Source organism: Mizuhopecten yessoensis, unplaced genomic scaffold (assembly GCF_002113885.1).
Source record: "Mizuhopecten yessoensis strain PY_sf001 unplaced genomic scaffold, ASM211388v2 scaffold715881, whole genome shotgun sequence".
Classification (NCBI taxonomy): Eukaryota; Metazoa; Mollusca; class Bivalvia; order Pectinida; family Pectinidae; genus Mizuhopecten; species Mizuhopecten yessoensis.
This window is the reverse complement of record NW_018479838.1, coordinates 1-16039: the sequence shown is the minus strand read 5'-3', so window position 1 is coordinate 16039 and position 16039 is coordinate 1. Positions and strand designations below refer to the sequence as shown.

The 16039-nt window shown below is 37.6% G+C and overlaps 1 protein-coding gene across 1 annotated transcript; it reads left to right on the top strand.

Moving 5' to 3' along the window:
• Positions 1 to 5051: 5051 nt before the first annotated feature.
• LOC110441339 (RNA 3'-terminal phosphate cyclase-like) lies at positions 5052 to 14435 on the top strand (the record flags this gene model as incomplete). The annotated part of the gene is made up of 8 exons (XM_021484453.1): positions 5052 to 5230; positions 9394 to 9494; positions 10265 to 10408; positions 10814 to 10937; positions 11631 to 11689; positions 12872 to 13013; positions 13886 to 14010; positions 14377 to 14435. Coding segments are annotated over exons 1-8 (895 nt in total), but the record flags the coding sequence as incomplete, so codon positions are not given.
• Between the last annotated feature and the right edge of the window lie 1604 nt (positions 14436 to 16039).

Here is a 16039-nt window from a genome sequence, read left to right as displayed (position 1 = left end):
GCCCGACAACACACAAGAACAAGAAGGACGATGTGGGTGAAGCCCTGGCTCTTGCGGCGTGTCACCCTGGGTCACTACGACAACCTAATGCAGGAGCTTATGCGTGAATCAAGGGGTGANAATGCCATCGACGGCAAACACATCAAGATCAAGAAGCAAGGGAAGTCAGGCAGCGCCTACTTCAGCTACAAGGGATTCTTTTCAATAGTCCTGATGGGGCTTGTTGACGCAGACTATCGCTTCCTGTGGGTGCATGTGGGTGCGGAAGGAGCTGCCTCTGATGCAGGGATTTTCAACCGTTCTTCCCTTGAGCCCGACCTCCGTGAAGGGAGACTTGGTTTCCCTCCCCCAGAGCCCCTCCCCAACGACGACCACGACGTGCCATACTTTTTCGTCGGCGATGATGCGTTCCCCATGCGAACATACCTTGTGAAGCCCTTCTCTCAAAGGAACCTCACGCACGACGAACGGATCTACGATTACAGGTGTTCCCGTGCCCGGAGGGTGGTTGAGAATGCTTTCGGCATCCTTGCCAACCGTTTCCGGTGTCTCCTCACCACCCCCATGACCACCACCGAGACATCCACCAAGATCACCAAGGCATGTTTGACACTTCACAACCTAATGCGGATCCGCTTTCCAAACCTGCAGAATGCCGACCTTGACGTGGAGCTAGCGGACGGTGTGATTGTCCCAGGGGCATGGAGGGATGCAGGCTACCTCGCTACGTGCCCCCAGGGAGAACCGGGCCGGCAAAGAGCTCCGAATACACCTCAAACACTATTATAACAGTGATGCCGGCAGCGTGCCATGGCAGGAGGCAGCTCTAAACTGGTGAAATGTTATAATTGGACCATCAAGTGAACTTTAGAGCCATGACATGTGACCTTATAAGAACCTGTGAAGTAAATGGACCATGTGATTCTACTTGTAAAATAAAGTAATGAAAAGTTGCACCCACTTTGTCTGCTTTATCTTTTTATCCCACATTAAACAAAGAAACAGACAGCAATAAATGAACGAGAAATTAAAAAAAAACCAGAAATTTGGCACTTAATACTTTCAAAGGAAAACTTTCATTTCTAAATAAAGGGAGAATTTTCTTTGAAAGTATTAAGTGCCAAATGTCTGGTTCTTTTTTTTTTTTTTAACTTTCTGTTTATTTATTGTGATGCCTCCCTTCACTCTATTACTTTATTGTGGTTCGTTTTTTTTTTACGTTATTTCATATTTTCGAAGGTATAAAATTAATTTTATTAGGGAAGAATAGAGACTAATATATAAATCAAGTTTCAAGGCCATACCAAGGGACCACTTTATTAAATGTCACACCATATCTTGTATTATCATACACATACGACACATACTGGAGCATAGTAATAAACACAGTAATAAAAGTTGTCTGCCACAGAGTCAAATTAGTCCCGGAAAACAGTAAATGGTACCCTGCCACATACAAGTAGTTAAAATAGTCTTGGAACACAGTAATAAAAGTAACTCTGCCACACCGTAAAGGTACTCCTGGAACATAGTGAAAGTACTCCTGGCATATAGTCAATGTACTCCTGGTACATAGTCAAAGTATTCCTGGTACAGAGTTAAAGTACTCCTGGCAAATAGTCAATCTACTCCTGGTACATCGTTGTCAAACTTGACTGTGTCAGACTCTGACTCAGGGGACGCTTTGGCTGTCTTGTCTGCGGGAGGTGACGACTAGGCCCTCCTTAGTAAGCCGAGCGCTGACTGATCCCCGCTGGTGCCATAGATACCAAAGCTACCCGCACTGAATCCAGAGAGGCTTACTCGGTCCCCTAATGCAGGGGTGCAGAGGGCCGGGAGCAATTCTTGGTCGCCGTGATCCTTGTTGGCTATTTGGTAGGAAGAGGCGATTATGTTGCTGGTGCCGACGGGAGTAGGAGCAGAGGTGGGGCGGGTAGTCTGGTGCTGCTGCGGCTGCTGCTCCTGTGTGGACTGGTTCTGCAAACACAAGAAATATGAACATTAAAATAAAGGTTCTCTATAAATGTTATACATAGAATGGTAAATTAAGCGGTTTATTTCTTTATAATAACCTACCAGCAACTGCGTGAAGGTTGGCTGCCGCATATAACCTGGCTGTTGCATCTCCTGTTGTTGGTAGTGGAACTGGGGTTGGCCCTGAAACTTCTGCGAAGGGTGCTGAAACTGGCCCTGTGCCGGGAACTGGAAGGCCGCGGGCTGGAGCGGGAACATAGCAGGTGGAACTGGTGTTGGAGCCGGATACTGCTGACCACTCGTGCGTTGCCCCTCATCCGTTGGCTGATAGCGCTGGGACAGAGCCAGGGTTTCCGTCTGGAACTGACGGAACTTCTCCAGTTGCGCACCACCGTCTGGAGCCAACTGCCCCACGCCTCTTGCTCGTCTGGTTGTCTGGTTGCAGACTCTTCCAACTGAAAGAAAACACAAAAAGGGAAATATTGAAGCATGTTTCATTACAAATTTCTAAAGACGTAAGACATATGACACATGACATTTCAAAGTAGAGTTTAGGTTATCATGAAATAGGTTCTCGTTTACCTTTCTCTCCGTTTCCCGGTCCCTTCTCCGGTTATCCAGCAGCATCTCTGTCAGGATCTCCCCGACATCGGGCGTACTCTTTGTGCCCTTCTTCTTCCTGCTAATGCTGGTGCTGGTGCTGGTGCTGGTGCCAGTCCTGTTTCTCTTGGAAGCGCTGTCTTGGCTTTTAGCACTGCTGTCCCTCATCCGACCTTCAGTCCCTCTGTCCTCGTCCTCATTTTCGGGTGCCACAAAGTCCTCCCGCACCTTCACATCGTCATCGTCCTCGTCATCGTCAGGAACCTATAAGCATCAGCATGAATTGTTTTTTTATGTGACAAATGAAAGAAGGCAAAGGTGAATATTATGTAAATGCAACACTCTAGATGTTCTGTCAAGGACTGACAAGAAGAAGATGCACATTAAAATAGCGGTTCTCCATAAATGTGATGTCAGAGACTGACAATATAAAGGCAAAGAAGAGGATCATTTGCACACAAACAAATTTAATGCCAATGCTTACTCTTCCCAATTCCTGTCCCTGGGTCCGCGGCTGAATGACCTCATCCAGAAAAGCCAAGTTCCGCAGATTCCACTCCTGTCGGACGGTCAACCTACAGGACGCTTGGCCCGACTTCTCCGCAGATCCGGTCCGGTTCTTAAGCTTGCCATAGGCACTACGAAGGTTCTTGAACCTTCTCTTGATCTTATCCACTGCAAACAATAAACAAAAAAATCCCATTAGAAGGTGTCAGAGGAAAGTGAATATTATGAATGTACACAATTCAAGAATTGTTCATATGACATTGAAATGCAATACAAATCAGTAATCAAGAATTACAGAAATGAGGACATGGTCAAAGTACTGATAGTGCCAACTATGTACCAGGATTACTTTCACTACTCACCAGTCCACTTTATCTCCTTAGCCAGCTCCGCCAGTTCCGCCTCCTTCAGCTTGGTGTTGCGGTACTTCTCATGTCTCAGATTGTAGAAGTATGGATGGGCCTCAAGGAACTCCACAATACGCTGGAGAGCTGGAGACTCATCCTCATCCTCTGCATCAGGATCATGGTCCTGCTCAGATTGTATCTCTGCCCCTTCTTCTTCCTCCCTGGATGGCTGCTCCTCCGGCTCATCAGAGACTCGATTGGTCTTTTTCTTAGCATGCCCATCTTTCCCCTTCTCCTTTGCTAATCTCTTCTTAGGAGGCATGGTTTGAAACTGTGAAATTTGGTGATGAAATGTTTTCTTTTGAAATGTCCTGATGTGTGTGGCAAACCCCTCCTTATATACTCCAGGTGCGTAGTGGTAGCGGTCTGTGAGCAGTCAATATTTATCGTGAAAGTCATGATATTCGTAGCAAGCTCTTGAATACCGAATCCACTGCGACATGTTAACACCCTGGGTTGGGGAAAGTTTCCATGAAAAAGGAAATTCTCCATAGGACAAAAGAACTCGTCCGGCTTAACGTACAGTAAGACGTCCCTGTTGATTATATTGTAAGTATAACACGAGGATAGCGGACAAACCTCAAGCTCAGAAGGGTATACATGATCGACATTGTCAATAAATGTCTTGTTATTCAATACTAGAACATCTCAATATATGAGTGTTAAATTGAAGGACTTGGTCAGGATTTTGTGTCCATACTTGATAAAGCACATCAATAAAATCAGCCTCGTGTGAAAAACAAAAATAAGTCGGACGGAAGAAGGGCACAGTTTGTTCCCACAGGAACGTTCTTACGATTTACATCTCAGGTTTTTTAATTTTGGTCTTGTGCTTTTTACAAAGTATTCATCTAAATCATATAAAACCATATATATTTATATTGTCTTTTTATTTTTTTGGAAAAGGGGGCTCTTATAAAAAGGGAATGAAGGAGATCCTTCAGTTCAGTACAGTCTTAGCTTTGCATTATGGGTGCCATTTAAATCGCAATACACTAAACATTGCAGCCAAACAATACTTCGAACAAGTAATCCATAATAATACTTCTAACTAGCTATCCACTACAAAATTTCCAATAAGTGATCAATTAAAGTACTTCCAACCAGTAATCAATTAAAATACTTTCAACTAGTTCTCCATTATAAAACTTCCAATAAATAATCTATTAAAATACTTTCACTTAGAAATCCAATCCAATACTTTCAACTAGTAACCCATTAAAATACTTCAAACTACAAATCCTTTACAATACTTCCAACTAGTTATTCATTAAGAATACTTCCAACTAGTAATCCATAACAACACTTCCAACAAGCAATCCATTACAATATTTCCACTTAGAAATCCAAAACAATACTTTCAATAATTAATCCATAAACATACTCGCAACTTGAAATCTATAGTAATCCATTGCAATGAGAGGGAGAGAGATTTAAAAATAAAAATCCTGAATTTCGGTCCGGATCTGTCATGATACTCGGAACAGATTTCACCGGTTTCGTTTTATTACTTATACATTTCATCTTAATCATATATGCGTTTGCACTAAAGACGTGTTATAACCATATGGTTTTAAGCGGGTGTTTTACGTCGATTTTTAATGTTGGTGCTGACCGGTGCAATATCTGTAATATTTTCGACCCGTTTTCGCACTAGGTTCCTGATAACTGTTGTATTAAACAGAATGGCATCGAACAATGTTGGATCACCGGTTGAAATTGACGGTTCTATGCTGGAAGGAGTAAGTATAAGTCCTATGGTAAATGGAGTAAACACAGTTAAAACCAGCAGGTAAATAAGTTTAATATTACATAGTTCGGTAGGATATTTACAGGCCATACGTAGATGGCTGTGGATAACGTGAATGATATCTTGTCAAACAAATTACATGTATCTGAAATTGTATTCGTAAGTTCATTGATATAGCAACAGGGAAAATAATAACCTCTCTATAATCTATATATAAACTGATTAATACACGAATTACCTGATTGTATTTGATTATGTTGAAAGAATGACGGTTTTTATGCTTTTAATTTAAAACAGCTTTATGTGTCTTTCTTTCACTTTCTTCTCTATTTCAGCAATATTTTTACTGTCAACAGAGTAATTGAAGAACTATTATGTATAATGAGGGGTTGCACCCAAATTAACCTGTTCAACTCAATGTCTTGGCTGTCTATAACATGTATTTAAGTAGAAACAACACAAAACAAAACATAGGTCACGGATCGTAGGCCTCTTGTCCCTGAGATTTGAAAGTGTACTTTGTGTAACATCAGAAGAAACTCTTTCCCTGCAGGTAGAGTAGTGACTGATAATGAGCATCCACTACCACTAAGTGCAATATTTTTTAGTATAAACTATATTTGTGTTACTTTCTTTCAAGATTGTATTGGTTAGGGACCTTTGAATAACTAGTTCTGTTATCTTGCTCAGTCAACCCTGCATAGACAATGCAAGAATACAACAGAGAAAGAGAGCTACAGTGCAGAAATATGATGTATCTGTAAGGTTCCGGATAAAATTCATAAATTGAATATCACCTCCGGGGAGGAGGAGTGGAGTAAAAGCAACTACGGAATTGGTCGACCGTAGTTGCGCTGATGGAGGATTCTTTTAGAGCGTTCCAATCGGTTAGTGTACGTGGGAAGAAGGATTGTCTGTAGTTTTCAGTGTTGCACGATATCTGTTGTAGATTCTGACTGTTGTTTCGTCGTGTGTTGGTACGGCTGGCTGTGATGTAGTCGTCAGCGGGTATGGCTACTAGCCCATTGATGATCTTAAACAACAGTACTAGTCTGTGGTCACGACATCTGTCTTTCAGTGGTTCAAGTTCTAGTCTGTTTAGCATGGATGTTACACTGCTTTCTCTTTGGTAATCTGACAGAATGAATCTTGCTGCACACCTTTGTACTTTCTCTATGGTATATATATGTCCTTGTCTATGTAAGGGTCCCAGATGGTGGAACTATACTCCAATACAGATCGAATTAGGGACTTGAACGCACACAATTTCAGATCCGTCGGACATTTCTTCAGATTTCTCCGAAGGAATCCCAGTGTGGAGTTGGAAAGTTTGGTGATTTGTGATGACCATTTCATGGTGTTGCTGAAGATGATGTCGAGGTATGGTTGTCAGTTACCTCTTCTAGTATGGTATCACCGAGAGTGTAGCGAGAGGCTGATGGAGACTTTGAGCGATGGATCCTCATGATGTAACATTTGCTGGTGTTAAAGGACATGTCCCACGCTGATACCCATCATTCCAATGATTTTAAATCTTCTTGATGGAGACAACTGCTAGAATAAAACAAAGACAAAGCAAGAACATGGCAGTGACAGGGCATAGCTAATATTGCTTCCTTACCATCGTTTTCTCATGTTCTTACTCCCTCAGTTGTAGTCTTGCATTCTGGCATAAAGAAGGATAAGCGCTATGATAAATATGACATCTATCACAGGCTCTGGGGTCATTTCAGAGGTTTCAGAGGTGTCTCATGAAAATGATGAGAAAATAGCTACTATAGGCCCATTATATTTTTCACCTAGTTGTCAAATAAGTTATAAGGTAACTTAGTCTGGATGTCTTATTTTTGTACATATATTAAAAAAACAAAGACTGTAATGCTTTTGACATCTGTTGCATCCATCTTTTATATGCATGTGCATCTAGGGAGCGAATTTAGTTTGCCCTAAAACTGTCAACAAAAGTTGTATTATTTAAACTGATGTAAATTGGGTTTATTTTTTTTTATTACACATGTTTAGGCAGTATGTAATGTATAAACAAGAGGCCCAATGGGCCTGCATCGCTCACCTGGTATTAATCTCACACTTGTAATCTTAATAGTGGACTAAAATACAGCTACAGGCAGAATATCAGTGTTTGATTCACAAGAACCTATTAAAAGATTTAACCATGAAGCCTGTGTCCTTGAATGTCGAACAAGGACATCAGGTTGAAAGTGGGTCAAGGTCATTCATTTGAACAAACTTGGTAGTCCTTCATCCCAGCATGCTACAGGCCAAATATCAGTACCCGTGGCTTTTTGGTTATTGAGAAGAAATCGTTTGAAGATTTTAAGACATCTGACCCCAGTGACCTTGATAGTGGGTCAAGGTCATTCCTCCCAGCATGCTGCAGGTCCACTATCAGTACCCTGGGCCTTTTGGTTATTAAGAAGAAGTGGTTTGAAGATTTTAAAACATTTGACCCCTGTGACCTTCAAAGTTGGTCAATGCCATTCATTTGAACAAACTTGGTAGCCCTTCAGCACAGAATGCTACTGGCCAAATAGCATCATCCTAGGGTTTTCGGTTATTGAGAAGAAGTTGTTTAAAGGTTTTAAACATATTTGACCCCTGTGACCTTGAATATATATATAAGTCATTAATTTGAACAAACTTTGTAGCCCTTTATCCTAGCATGTTACTGGCCAACTATCATTATCCTAGGTCTCTTAGTTATTCAGAAGATGTTGTTTAAAGACTTTTTAAGACAATTGACCCCTGTGACCTTGAAAATAGATGAAGGTCATTCATTTCAATAAACTTGAAAGCCCTTCATCACAGCATGCTACAGGCCTAATATCAGTACCCTGGGCCTTTTGGTTATTGAGAAGAAGTGGTTTGAAGATTTTAAGACATTTGACCCCTGGGACCTTCAAAGTTGGTCAAGGTCATTCATTTGAACAAACTTAGTAGCCCTTCATCACAGCATGCTACTGGCCAAATAGCATCATCCTAGGGTTTTCTGTTATTGAGAAGAAGCTGTTTAAAGGTTTTTAACATATTTGACCCCTGTGACCTTGAATATATATATAAGTCATTAATTTGAACAAACTTTGTAGCCCTTTATCCTAGCATGTTACTGGCCAACTATCATTATCCTAGGTCTCTTAGTTATTCAGAAGATGTTGTTTAAAGACTTTTTAAGACAATTGACCCCTGTGACCTTGAAAATAGATGAAGGTCATTCATTTCAATAAACTTGAAAGCCCTTCATCACAGCATGCTACAGGCCTAATATCAGTACCCTGGGCCTTTTGGTTATTGAGAAGAAGTGGTTTGAAGATTTTAAGACATTTGACCCCTGGGACCTTCAAAGTTGGTCAAGGTCATTCATTTGAACAAACTTAGTAGCCCTTCATCACAGCATGCTACTGGCCAAATAGCATCATCCTAGGGTTTTCTGTTATTGAGAAGAAGCTGTTTAAATGTTTTTAAAATATTTGACCCCTGTGACCTTGAATATATATAAAAGTCATTCATTTGAACAAACTTTGTAGCCCTTTATCCTAGCATGATACTGTCCAAATATCATTATCCTAGGCCTCTCAGTTATTGAGGAGAAATTGTTTAAAGATTTTTTAAGACAATTGATCCCTGTGACCTTGAAAATAGATGAAGGTCATTCATTTGAACAAACTTGGTAGCCCTTCATCCGAGCATGCAACTGGCCAAATATCATCATCCTGCGACTCTTGGTTATTCAGAAGAAGTTGTTTAAAGTTTTTAACATATTTGACCCCTGTGACCTTGAAAATAGGTAAAGGTCATTTATTTTAATAAACTTGGTAGCCCTTCATCCCAGTTTGCTTCTGGCCAAATATCAGTATCACAGGCCTTTTCGTTATTGAGAAGAAGTTGTTTAAAGTAAAATATTGACGCCGGACGCCGCACCATGGCATAAGCTCACTTGGCCCTTCGGGCCAGGTGAGCTAATAATATGATTGTAATCATTTCAATTGATTTTAAGAAACAAATATTCAGTTAAATGTACTTTGAATTTCATTTGGATAGAACTTGGAAAGAACTATTTGTTATGTTTTAGATATGATTAATGAAAATAGGTGATGTTGTTAAATGTGAAAGTAAATAACTGCTTTATTTCATATACAGGGAGGTCAAATTTTGAGAAATGCTGCGGCTTTGAGTTGTGTGCGTTGCTGTCCCATTAGAGTGTATAACATCAGAGCAGGACGGAACAAGCCAGGACTTAGGTGAATGTCTTATGCATTATTCTAGCTTGATCATTGTGTTTTATTTGCATGCTTCATGTTTCATGATTACCATACTTTTTATACGCCCGTCAAATTTGACGGGAGTATTATGGTATGGCATCGCCCGTCCGTCCGGCGTAAACTTTTGTTTGTCCGGCAATCTCCTCCTACATTTTTCGACCGATCTCTTTGAAACTTGGTATACATTTTAATCATGATATGAAGCTGTGTCTCCCTTAAAAAGAATTTTGATTTAACAATTTTTCCAAAAGTTATTGCCCTTTTTTCATTTCAGTATTTGATTTCTTGTCCGGAGATCTCCACCTACATTTTTTGACGAATTTCTTTGAAACTAAGTAGGCTAAATAATCATGATATGTTGTTGTGTTTCCTTGAAAAGAATTATGATTTAACAATTTTTCCAAAAGTTTTTGCCCTTTGTTTATTTCAGTATTTGATTTTTGTCCGGCAATCTCCTCCTACATTGTTCAACGGATCTCTTTGAAACTTGGTATACATTATAATCATGATATGAAGTTGTGTCTCCCTTAAAAAAAGAATATATTCAACGATTTTTGCAAAAGGTATTGTCCTATTTGTTAAATAATTTTGCATTGAAAACATTAATTAATATGAAAAACATTCCTAATGTGCTGGACAAGTTTCCCTTGTTTCTAGAGAAACTTGCAATTGTTTACTCTCATTTTGATGCCTCCAAAATATTTTATCATAAGGCTTTACACTTTTTTTTGAAATTTGCATAATAACAGGCCTCAACACTTGACTGGCCTCACACTGATAAACAAAGTATGTGGAGGTCACTTAATTGGAGGAGATGTCTCCTCACAGGAAATAGTGTTCCATCCTGGCAGAGTGAAGTCGGGCGATTACATGGCCGATCCTGGTACTGCTGGGTAAGGTGATCTCTATCACGGAATTAGATTAGATATTTAAGTCTGTGTCTCTATGTAATTTGATGTCATTGGATATTAATCAAAACACAAATATTGTTTTAGTCTTGGTAGTTTGCCTGTCTGATGCAAAGAATCAATCCTCTATTTTTGTGAAATGTCTTGTTAATGCAATCAGATTTATAAAATAAACTGAAATGCTAACAAAGTTTTGTTTAATAAGAGTCTGCTACTACATAAACTTGAATTAATACTTTTACGTTCAATTTGTTTGTCAGATTATCATTTCAGGGCAAAACAAAAATTATTATTAGAAAAAAATACTTAATGCAAAAACATATAACTCAGTATTTAGAAAGATAAATTCCCACTAAGAAAGAAGTAAGAATAATTGGCTGTGTTTTGTAGGAGCATCTGCCTGTTGATGCAGGCTGCTCTACCCTGTCTGCTGTATGGTCCTGGTGAGTCTCACCTAACTCTGAGGGGTGGTACCAATGCTGACATGGCACCACAGGTGGATTACTACAACTATGTAAGTCACATAATACTACAACTATGTAAGTCACATAATACTACAACTATGTAAGTCACATAAAACTACAACTATGTAAGTCACATAAAACTAAAACTATGTAATTCAAATAATACTACAACTATGTAATTCAAATAATACTACAACTATGTATTTCAAATTATACTACAACTATGTATGTCACATAAAACTTAAACTATGTAAGTCACATAAAACTAAAACTATATAATTCAAATAATACAACAACTATGTAAGTCACATAATACTAAAACTATGTAATTCAAATTATACTACAACTATGTAAGTCACATAATACTAAAACTATGTAATTCAAAATATACTAAAACTGTGTAATTCAAATTATACTACAACTATGTAAGTCACATAATAATAAAACTATGTAAGTCACATAATACTAAAACTATGTAAATCAAATTATACTACAATTATGTAAGTCACATAATACTAAAACTATGTAAGTCACATAATACTAAAACTATGTAAGTCACAATATTCTACAATTTTAGAAGTCACAAGATTCATGTACAACAACTTAGTAATTCACACAAAACTAAAACTATGTAATTCAAATTATACTACAACTATGTAAGTCACATAATTCATTGGGAAGAGAATTTTCACTGAGATCAGAGTAAGTTAGAGACAATAATGCATTCATTTCATTGTTTTCAGATATTTCAACCTATTGTTGCTCAATTTGGGATGAAGATAGATATCAACATCAAGAGAAGGTAATATTTAATCCCATATTCTGTTAGTGACTTTTAGTGAGGTCATCATTAGTCATGTAAGAGTTGTGCCTCTTCCTTTGAATCTTTGAAGGGAAAGTGTTCATTCACTGGGTGTGTAAAACCATATTTCAGCATAGTAATATTATTTTTTTACAAATGTGTTAATAGTGCTTTTGATTGTCCATATTTAGTCAAGCAAATGTGTTTTTTAGTCCCTGGTCGTAATCTACGATCAATTCGTTTTAACCAGTTTTACTGCCAGATAAGTAGAATAAACATTAGAAAGTATAGTATTTTAAACAGGATTCAAAGTCATTTTAACTATCTTGTTTTTGCACCAGACTGTGATATGTTTTGTTCCTCTCTCGCCGAGTTCAAAGTACGGTTAAAGAATATTTGCTATCACTAATTCCTTTTGTTTTTCATATGAGTATCTTTTAGTCTGTGTTACATGCATAACTGACTGTGATAGTTTATACTTGTGTTGTATTGTTGTTATCCATTCTGTTAGTGGACCCTTGGGTCTGTTGAATTGGAAATAAATAAATAAATAAATAAAAAAAAAAAAAAAGCCGATCACAAAGAAAATACTCAACCATCTTTAAATATATCCAAACCTTAATACTCCATGATTATTTATTGCCTTATTTATCAAGATTATAATAACATGGGTTCAGGGTTTTCTTCGTTTTAGAACGAAAAGTTTAAAGTTCCTCACGTTTGATATGTTTCCATTGTTGGGCAATTTTATATCTTACTAAATGTTATCTTTATATATGTCGAATACCATGTATTTCTCAAACTATTCATCTGCACCCTATAAGTTAGCAGGGTTTTACTGTAATAACAATATGCCAACTCATAGTTATTTGTTCAAGATTGTTTGACTTGCTGGATTGTTTAACTTAGATATCCATATTATTGATATCGTTTTATGAAACATGTATCTGTGTTCAGTTAAATGTAAATGTAAAACACTCGTTTACTGAATATATTATTATCCACAAATTTGTTATTCATGATAGATTTAAATATGATAATCTATGGTAATTTTTCTTAACCAATAATATTTTCCTATTTAATTTTAGTTCATCAGTATTTTTTTCTAAGTAAAATGTCATTCTAATATATCATCATACCTGTACTTTTGTTTATAAAAGATTTGTTTTCTCTGACCTTCAGGGGTTACTTTCCTAAAGGTGGAGGGGAAGTGGAGATCACATCATATCCAGTGAAATATCTAAAGCCAGTGACAATGATGGATGTCGGAAAGGTGGTGAAGATCTATGGCCGGGCGTTTGTGGCCGGTGATCTCCCTATAAAGGTATCTGAATTTTTGTTTGATGTCCTCCTAATATGTCTTAACCAAAGTTTTTTCTGGGTTTTTAGAGGAGTTACGGCACTTTGCCTTACCTTCCCAGTAGAAAATGACATGGTTATTATCATCTATAGCAGGTAGGGGAGTGAGGAGGCCAGACAGGATTAGATTTGCTTAATTTCTGTATTTTATTACAGAGCAAATCTTGGAGCCAAAACGTACATGTATATGTCCAGTTGATCTTTTGAAGTAAATTTTATTTGGTCACCTCAGATTGTTTGTCCATAAACAGTTTACTTATAAAACCTAGCCAATCAATTTCAGTAAGATTTAACAGAAAGCTCACAGGGCTAAAAACCAACCCAAAATTGTGAATGCTAAAATCAGAGAGGGGGTTAAATTTATTTCCATTTTGGGTAAACTTTGTATTTTGTAAGAAATAATGCAAGCTTATTCCTTCCATTGATTTTTCCTTGAATGGCAATATGATTATATGAAAATTCAGACAAAAGAGATGAAATTAACCTAATGAAAATAACAACTATTTCTCAAATATCCCAATGCGTAGGGGTTGTATGTAGTCCTATAATAATCCTCATTTTATAGCTGATACACTGGAGATAGGAGAAGACTTGTAGATGTGTATAGGTGTTGTCTGATTTCAAACAGTAAAGACTTGTAGATGTGTATAGGTGTTTTCTGATTTCAAACAGTAACCACCTATGCTGGTTAATCCCAAACATCATTTTGTCAGCAAATCCACAACTGCCGTATTTGATCCAGATATACTGGTTTGTATGCCTAAATATTCTACGTCATGCCTCGAAAACAAAACACAGGTACATTTACAACTCAAGTGATATGTACTTTCCCTCAAGGTTGCGACAATAATGGAGAAATGTGCAAAGACTGTTATACGTGAAGACTATACCGACATACCAGTAAACATTGAAGTGGTGAAGGAACCCCGCCATATGGCTATTGGTACTGGTACTGGCATCATGTAAGTCTCCGGCTTTCTTGTTTCTAAACAGTAAGTACTTACAGTACAGTATGGATCTTGTTACATTAATATCATGTGTTATCAAAATTTGTAAAGGATTTGATATTTTTTGAGATTGAATATGATTATTTAAATGATTTTTTTCACATGATGTTTTTTTTTTTTTTACTTTGGACAATGTCTGCTTTTTTCCCCAAATCATATATAGAAGCATTTTTACAGAAATAAATTGAGTTGGAAGTGAGAAGTTCTGGTAGCATTTCATGGCAACATATATATCAAAAACTTTCTACAGATTGCTTAAAATGGATGAATTTTACATTATATGTAGTATCATAAACTGTATTCATCTTTTGAATCTGACAGAATAGTCGCGGAAACCTCAACAGGATGTTTACTGGCAGGCTCAGCGTTAGGAAAGAAAGGTAGGACTCCACAAATCTATTACGTACCTGCAGGTAATCGTAACATACTGTAAGAGTACTTATTTTAGTGGACATAATTTAAAGCATAATATCAAGTTTCAATTGGCATGCTTACAATATATCCAATAGCTAATTACATGTTTATACAAAATCTACAATTAGCACAATCATAGTTTAGCTCGATGCTTAAAGTGCAAAAAGCACTAAAATGAGATACCGCTTAAATTTGTATGTTTACAGTAGTGCTACAGACAGTTTCCAGGCCGTGAAATACAGCTATTTCAATTTAACATTGGTAATACAAGATTTAGAACTAACCTAGTGGACAGAACTCCTTTAGAGCTAGAACACATTGGTTAGTATGCACTCTACTAATCCATTGTTTCAATTGAAACAAAAATGTGTATCTAATAAGGTAGTGCCATTTTACACTGTAGTAAAACATGCTATTATTATTCTGCCTTTAATTTCATTTTACATGCCATTGTTTATTAGTTCAAGTTTTGGGAAGCGAATTGAATATGTGTGTAAGATAATGTTGAATGAGATTTGCATGAAATAGAATAAGAATGTAGGAACAGAGGTAGGTTAGGTATAAATAACACCAGACATTTACAGACAGATGGCACTCATTGTGTGATGGTAACCTGTGTCGAATGTACCTGGTGCTGCAGATAGCTGATGTTTGTTGTATTGTAACGCTCGCTCCTGGTATAGGAGGCATCGTGTTTGTCTTGGGATGGAATTGTGGTGCGATAGAGAACAGACACAAGAAATAACGTTCACATATTAATTAACTCCAGCATATAAAGTTCATAGTAATCCAATCACGGTTCACAACACGTTCATTTATCTCCCGTACTCCATATGTTTCCCTTACAGTCCATTCACACAACATCCACTTTCTGTCTCCATTCTACAATATCACTAAAACACTAAAACTAGCTAAACTACATGTATCCTACTCCTAATAAAATGTAACTCTGCCAATAGTACTGCGCACTTTTCATTATATATGACCCCAGTATTTAAAGGTGCTAAAATTAGCTCACACAACCATTTGTCAACGTGGTGATGAGGTGATGCTGTGCACGTGGACATTATTGATTTCTTCTAAACCTTGACCAGTACTACTATATATCATTATTGTCTGTATTCTACGAGTCATTACAGTATTATCATTGACTGTGACATCTCCAGGATACCTTTGTATTATCATTGACTGTGACATCTCCAGGATATCTTTGTATTATCACTTATTGTGACATCTACAGGATACCTTTGTATTATCATTTGCTGTGACATCTCCAGTAAACCTTTGTATCACACTTATTGTGACATCTCCTGGGCACCTTTGTATTATCACTCATTGTGACATCTCCAGTAAACCTTTGTTTTATCACTTATTGTGACATCTCCTGGGCACCTTTGTATTATCATTTGCTGTGACATATCCAGTATACCTTTGTATTATCGCTTATTGTGCCATCTCCAGGAAGCCTTTGTACTATCACTCATTGTGACATCTCCAGTAAACCTTTGTAGTTTCACTCATCGTAACATCCCCAGTAAATCTTTGTAGTATCACTCATTGTGACATCTCC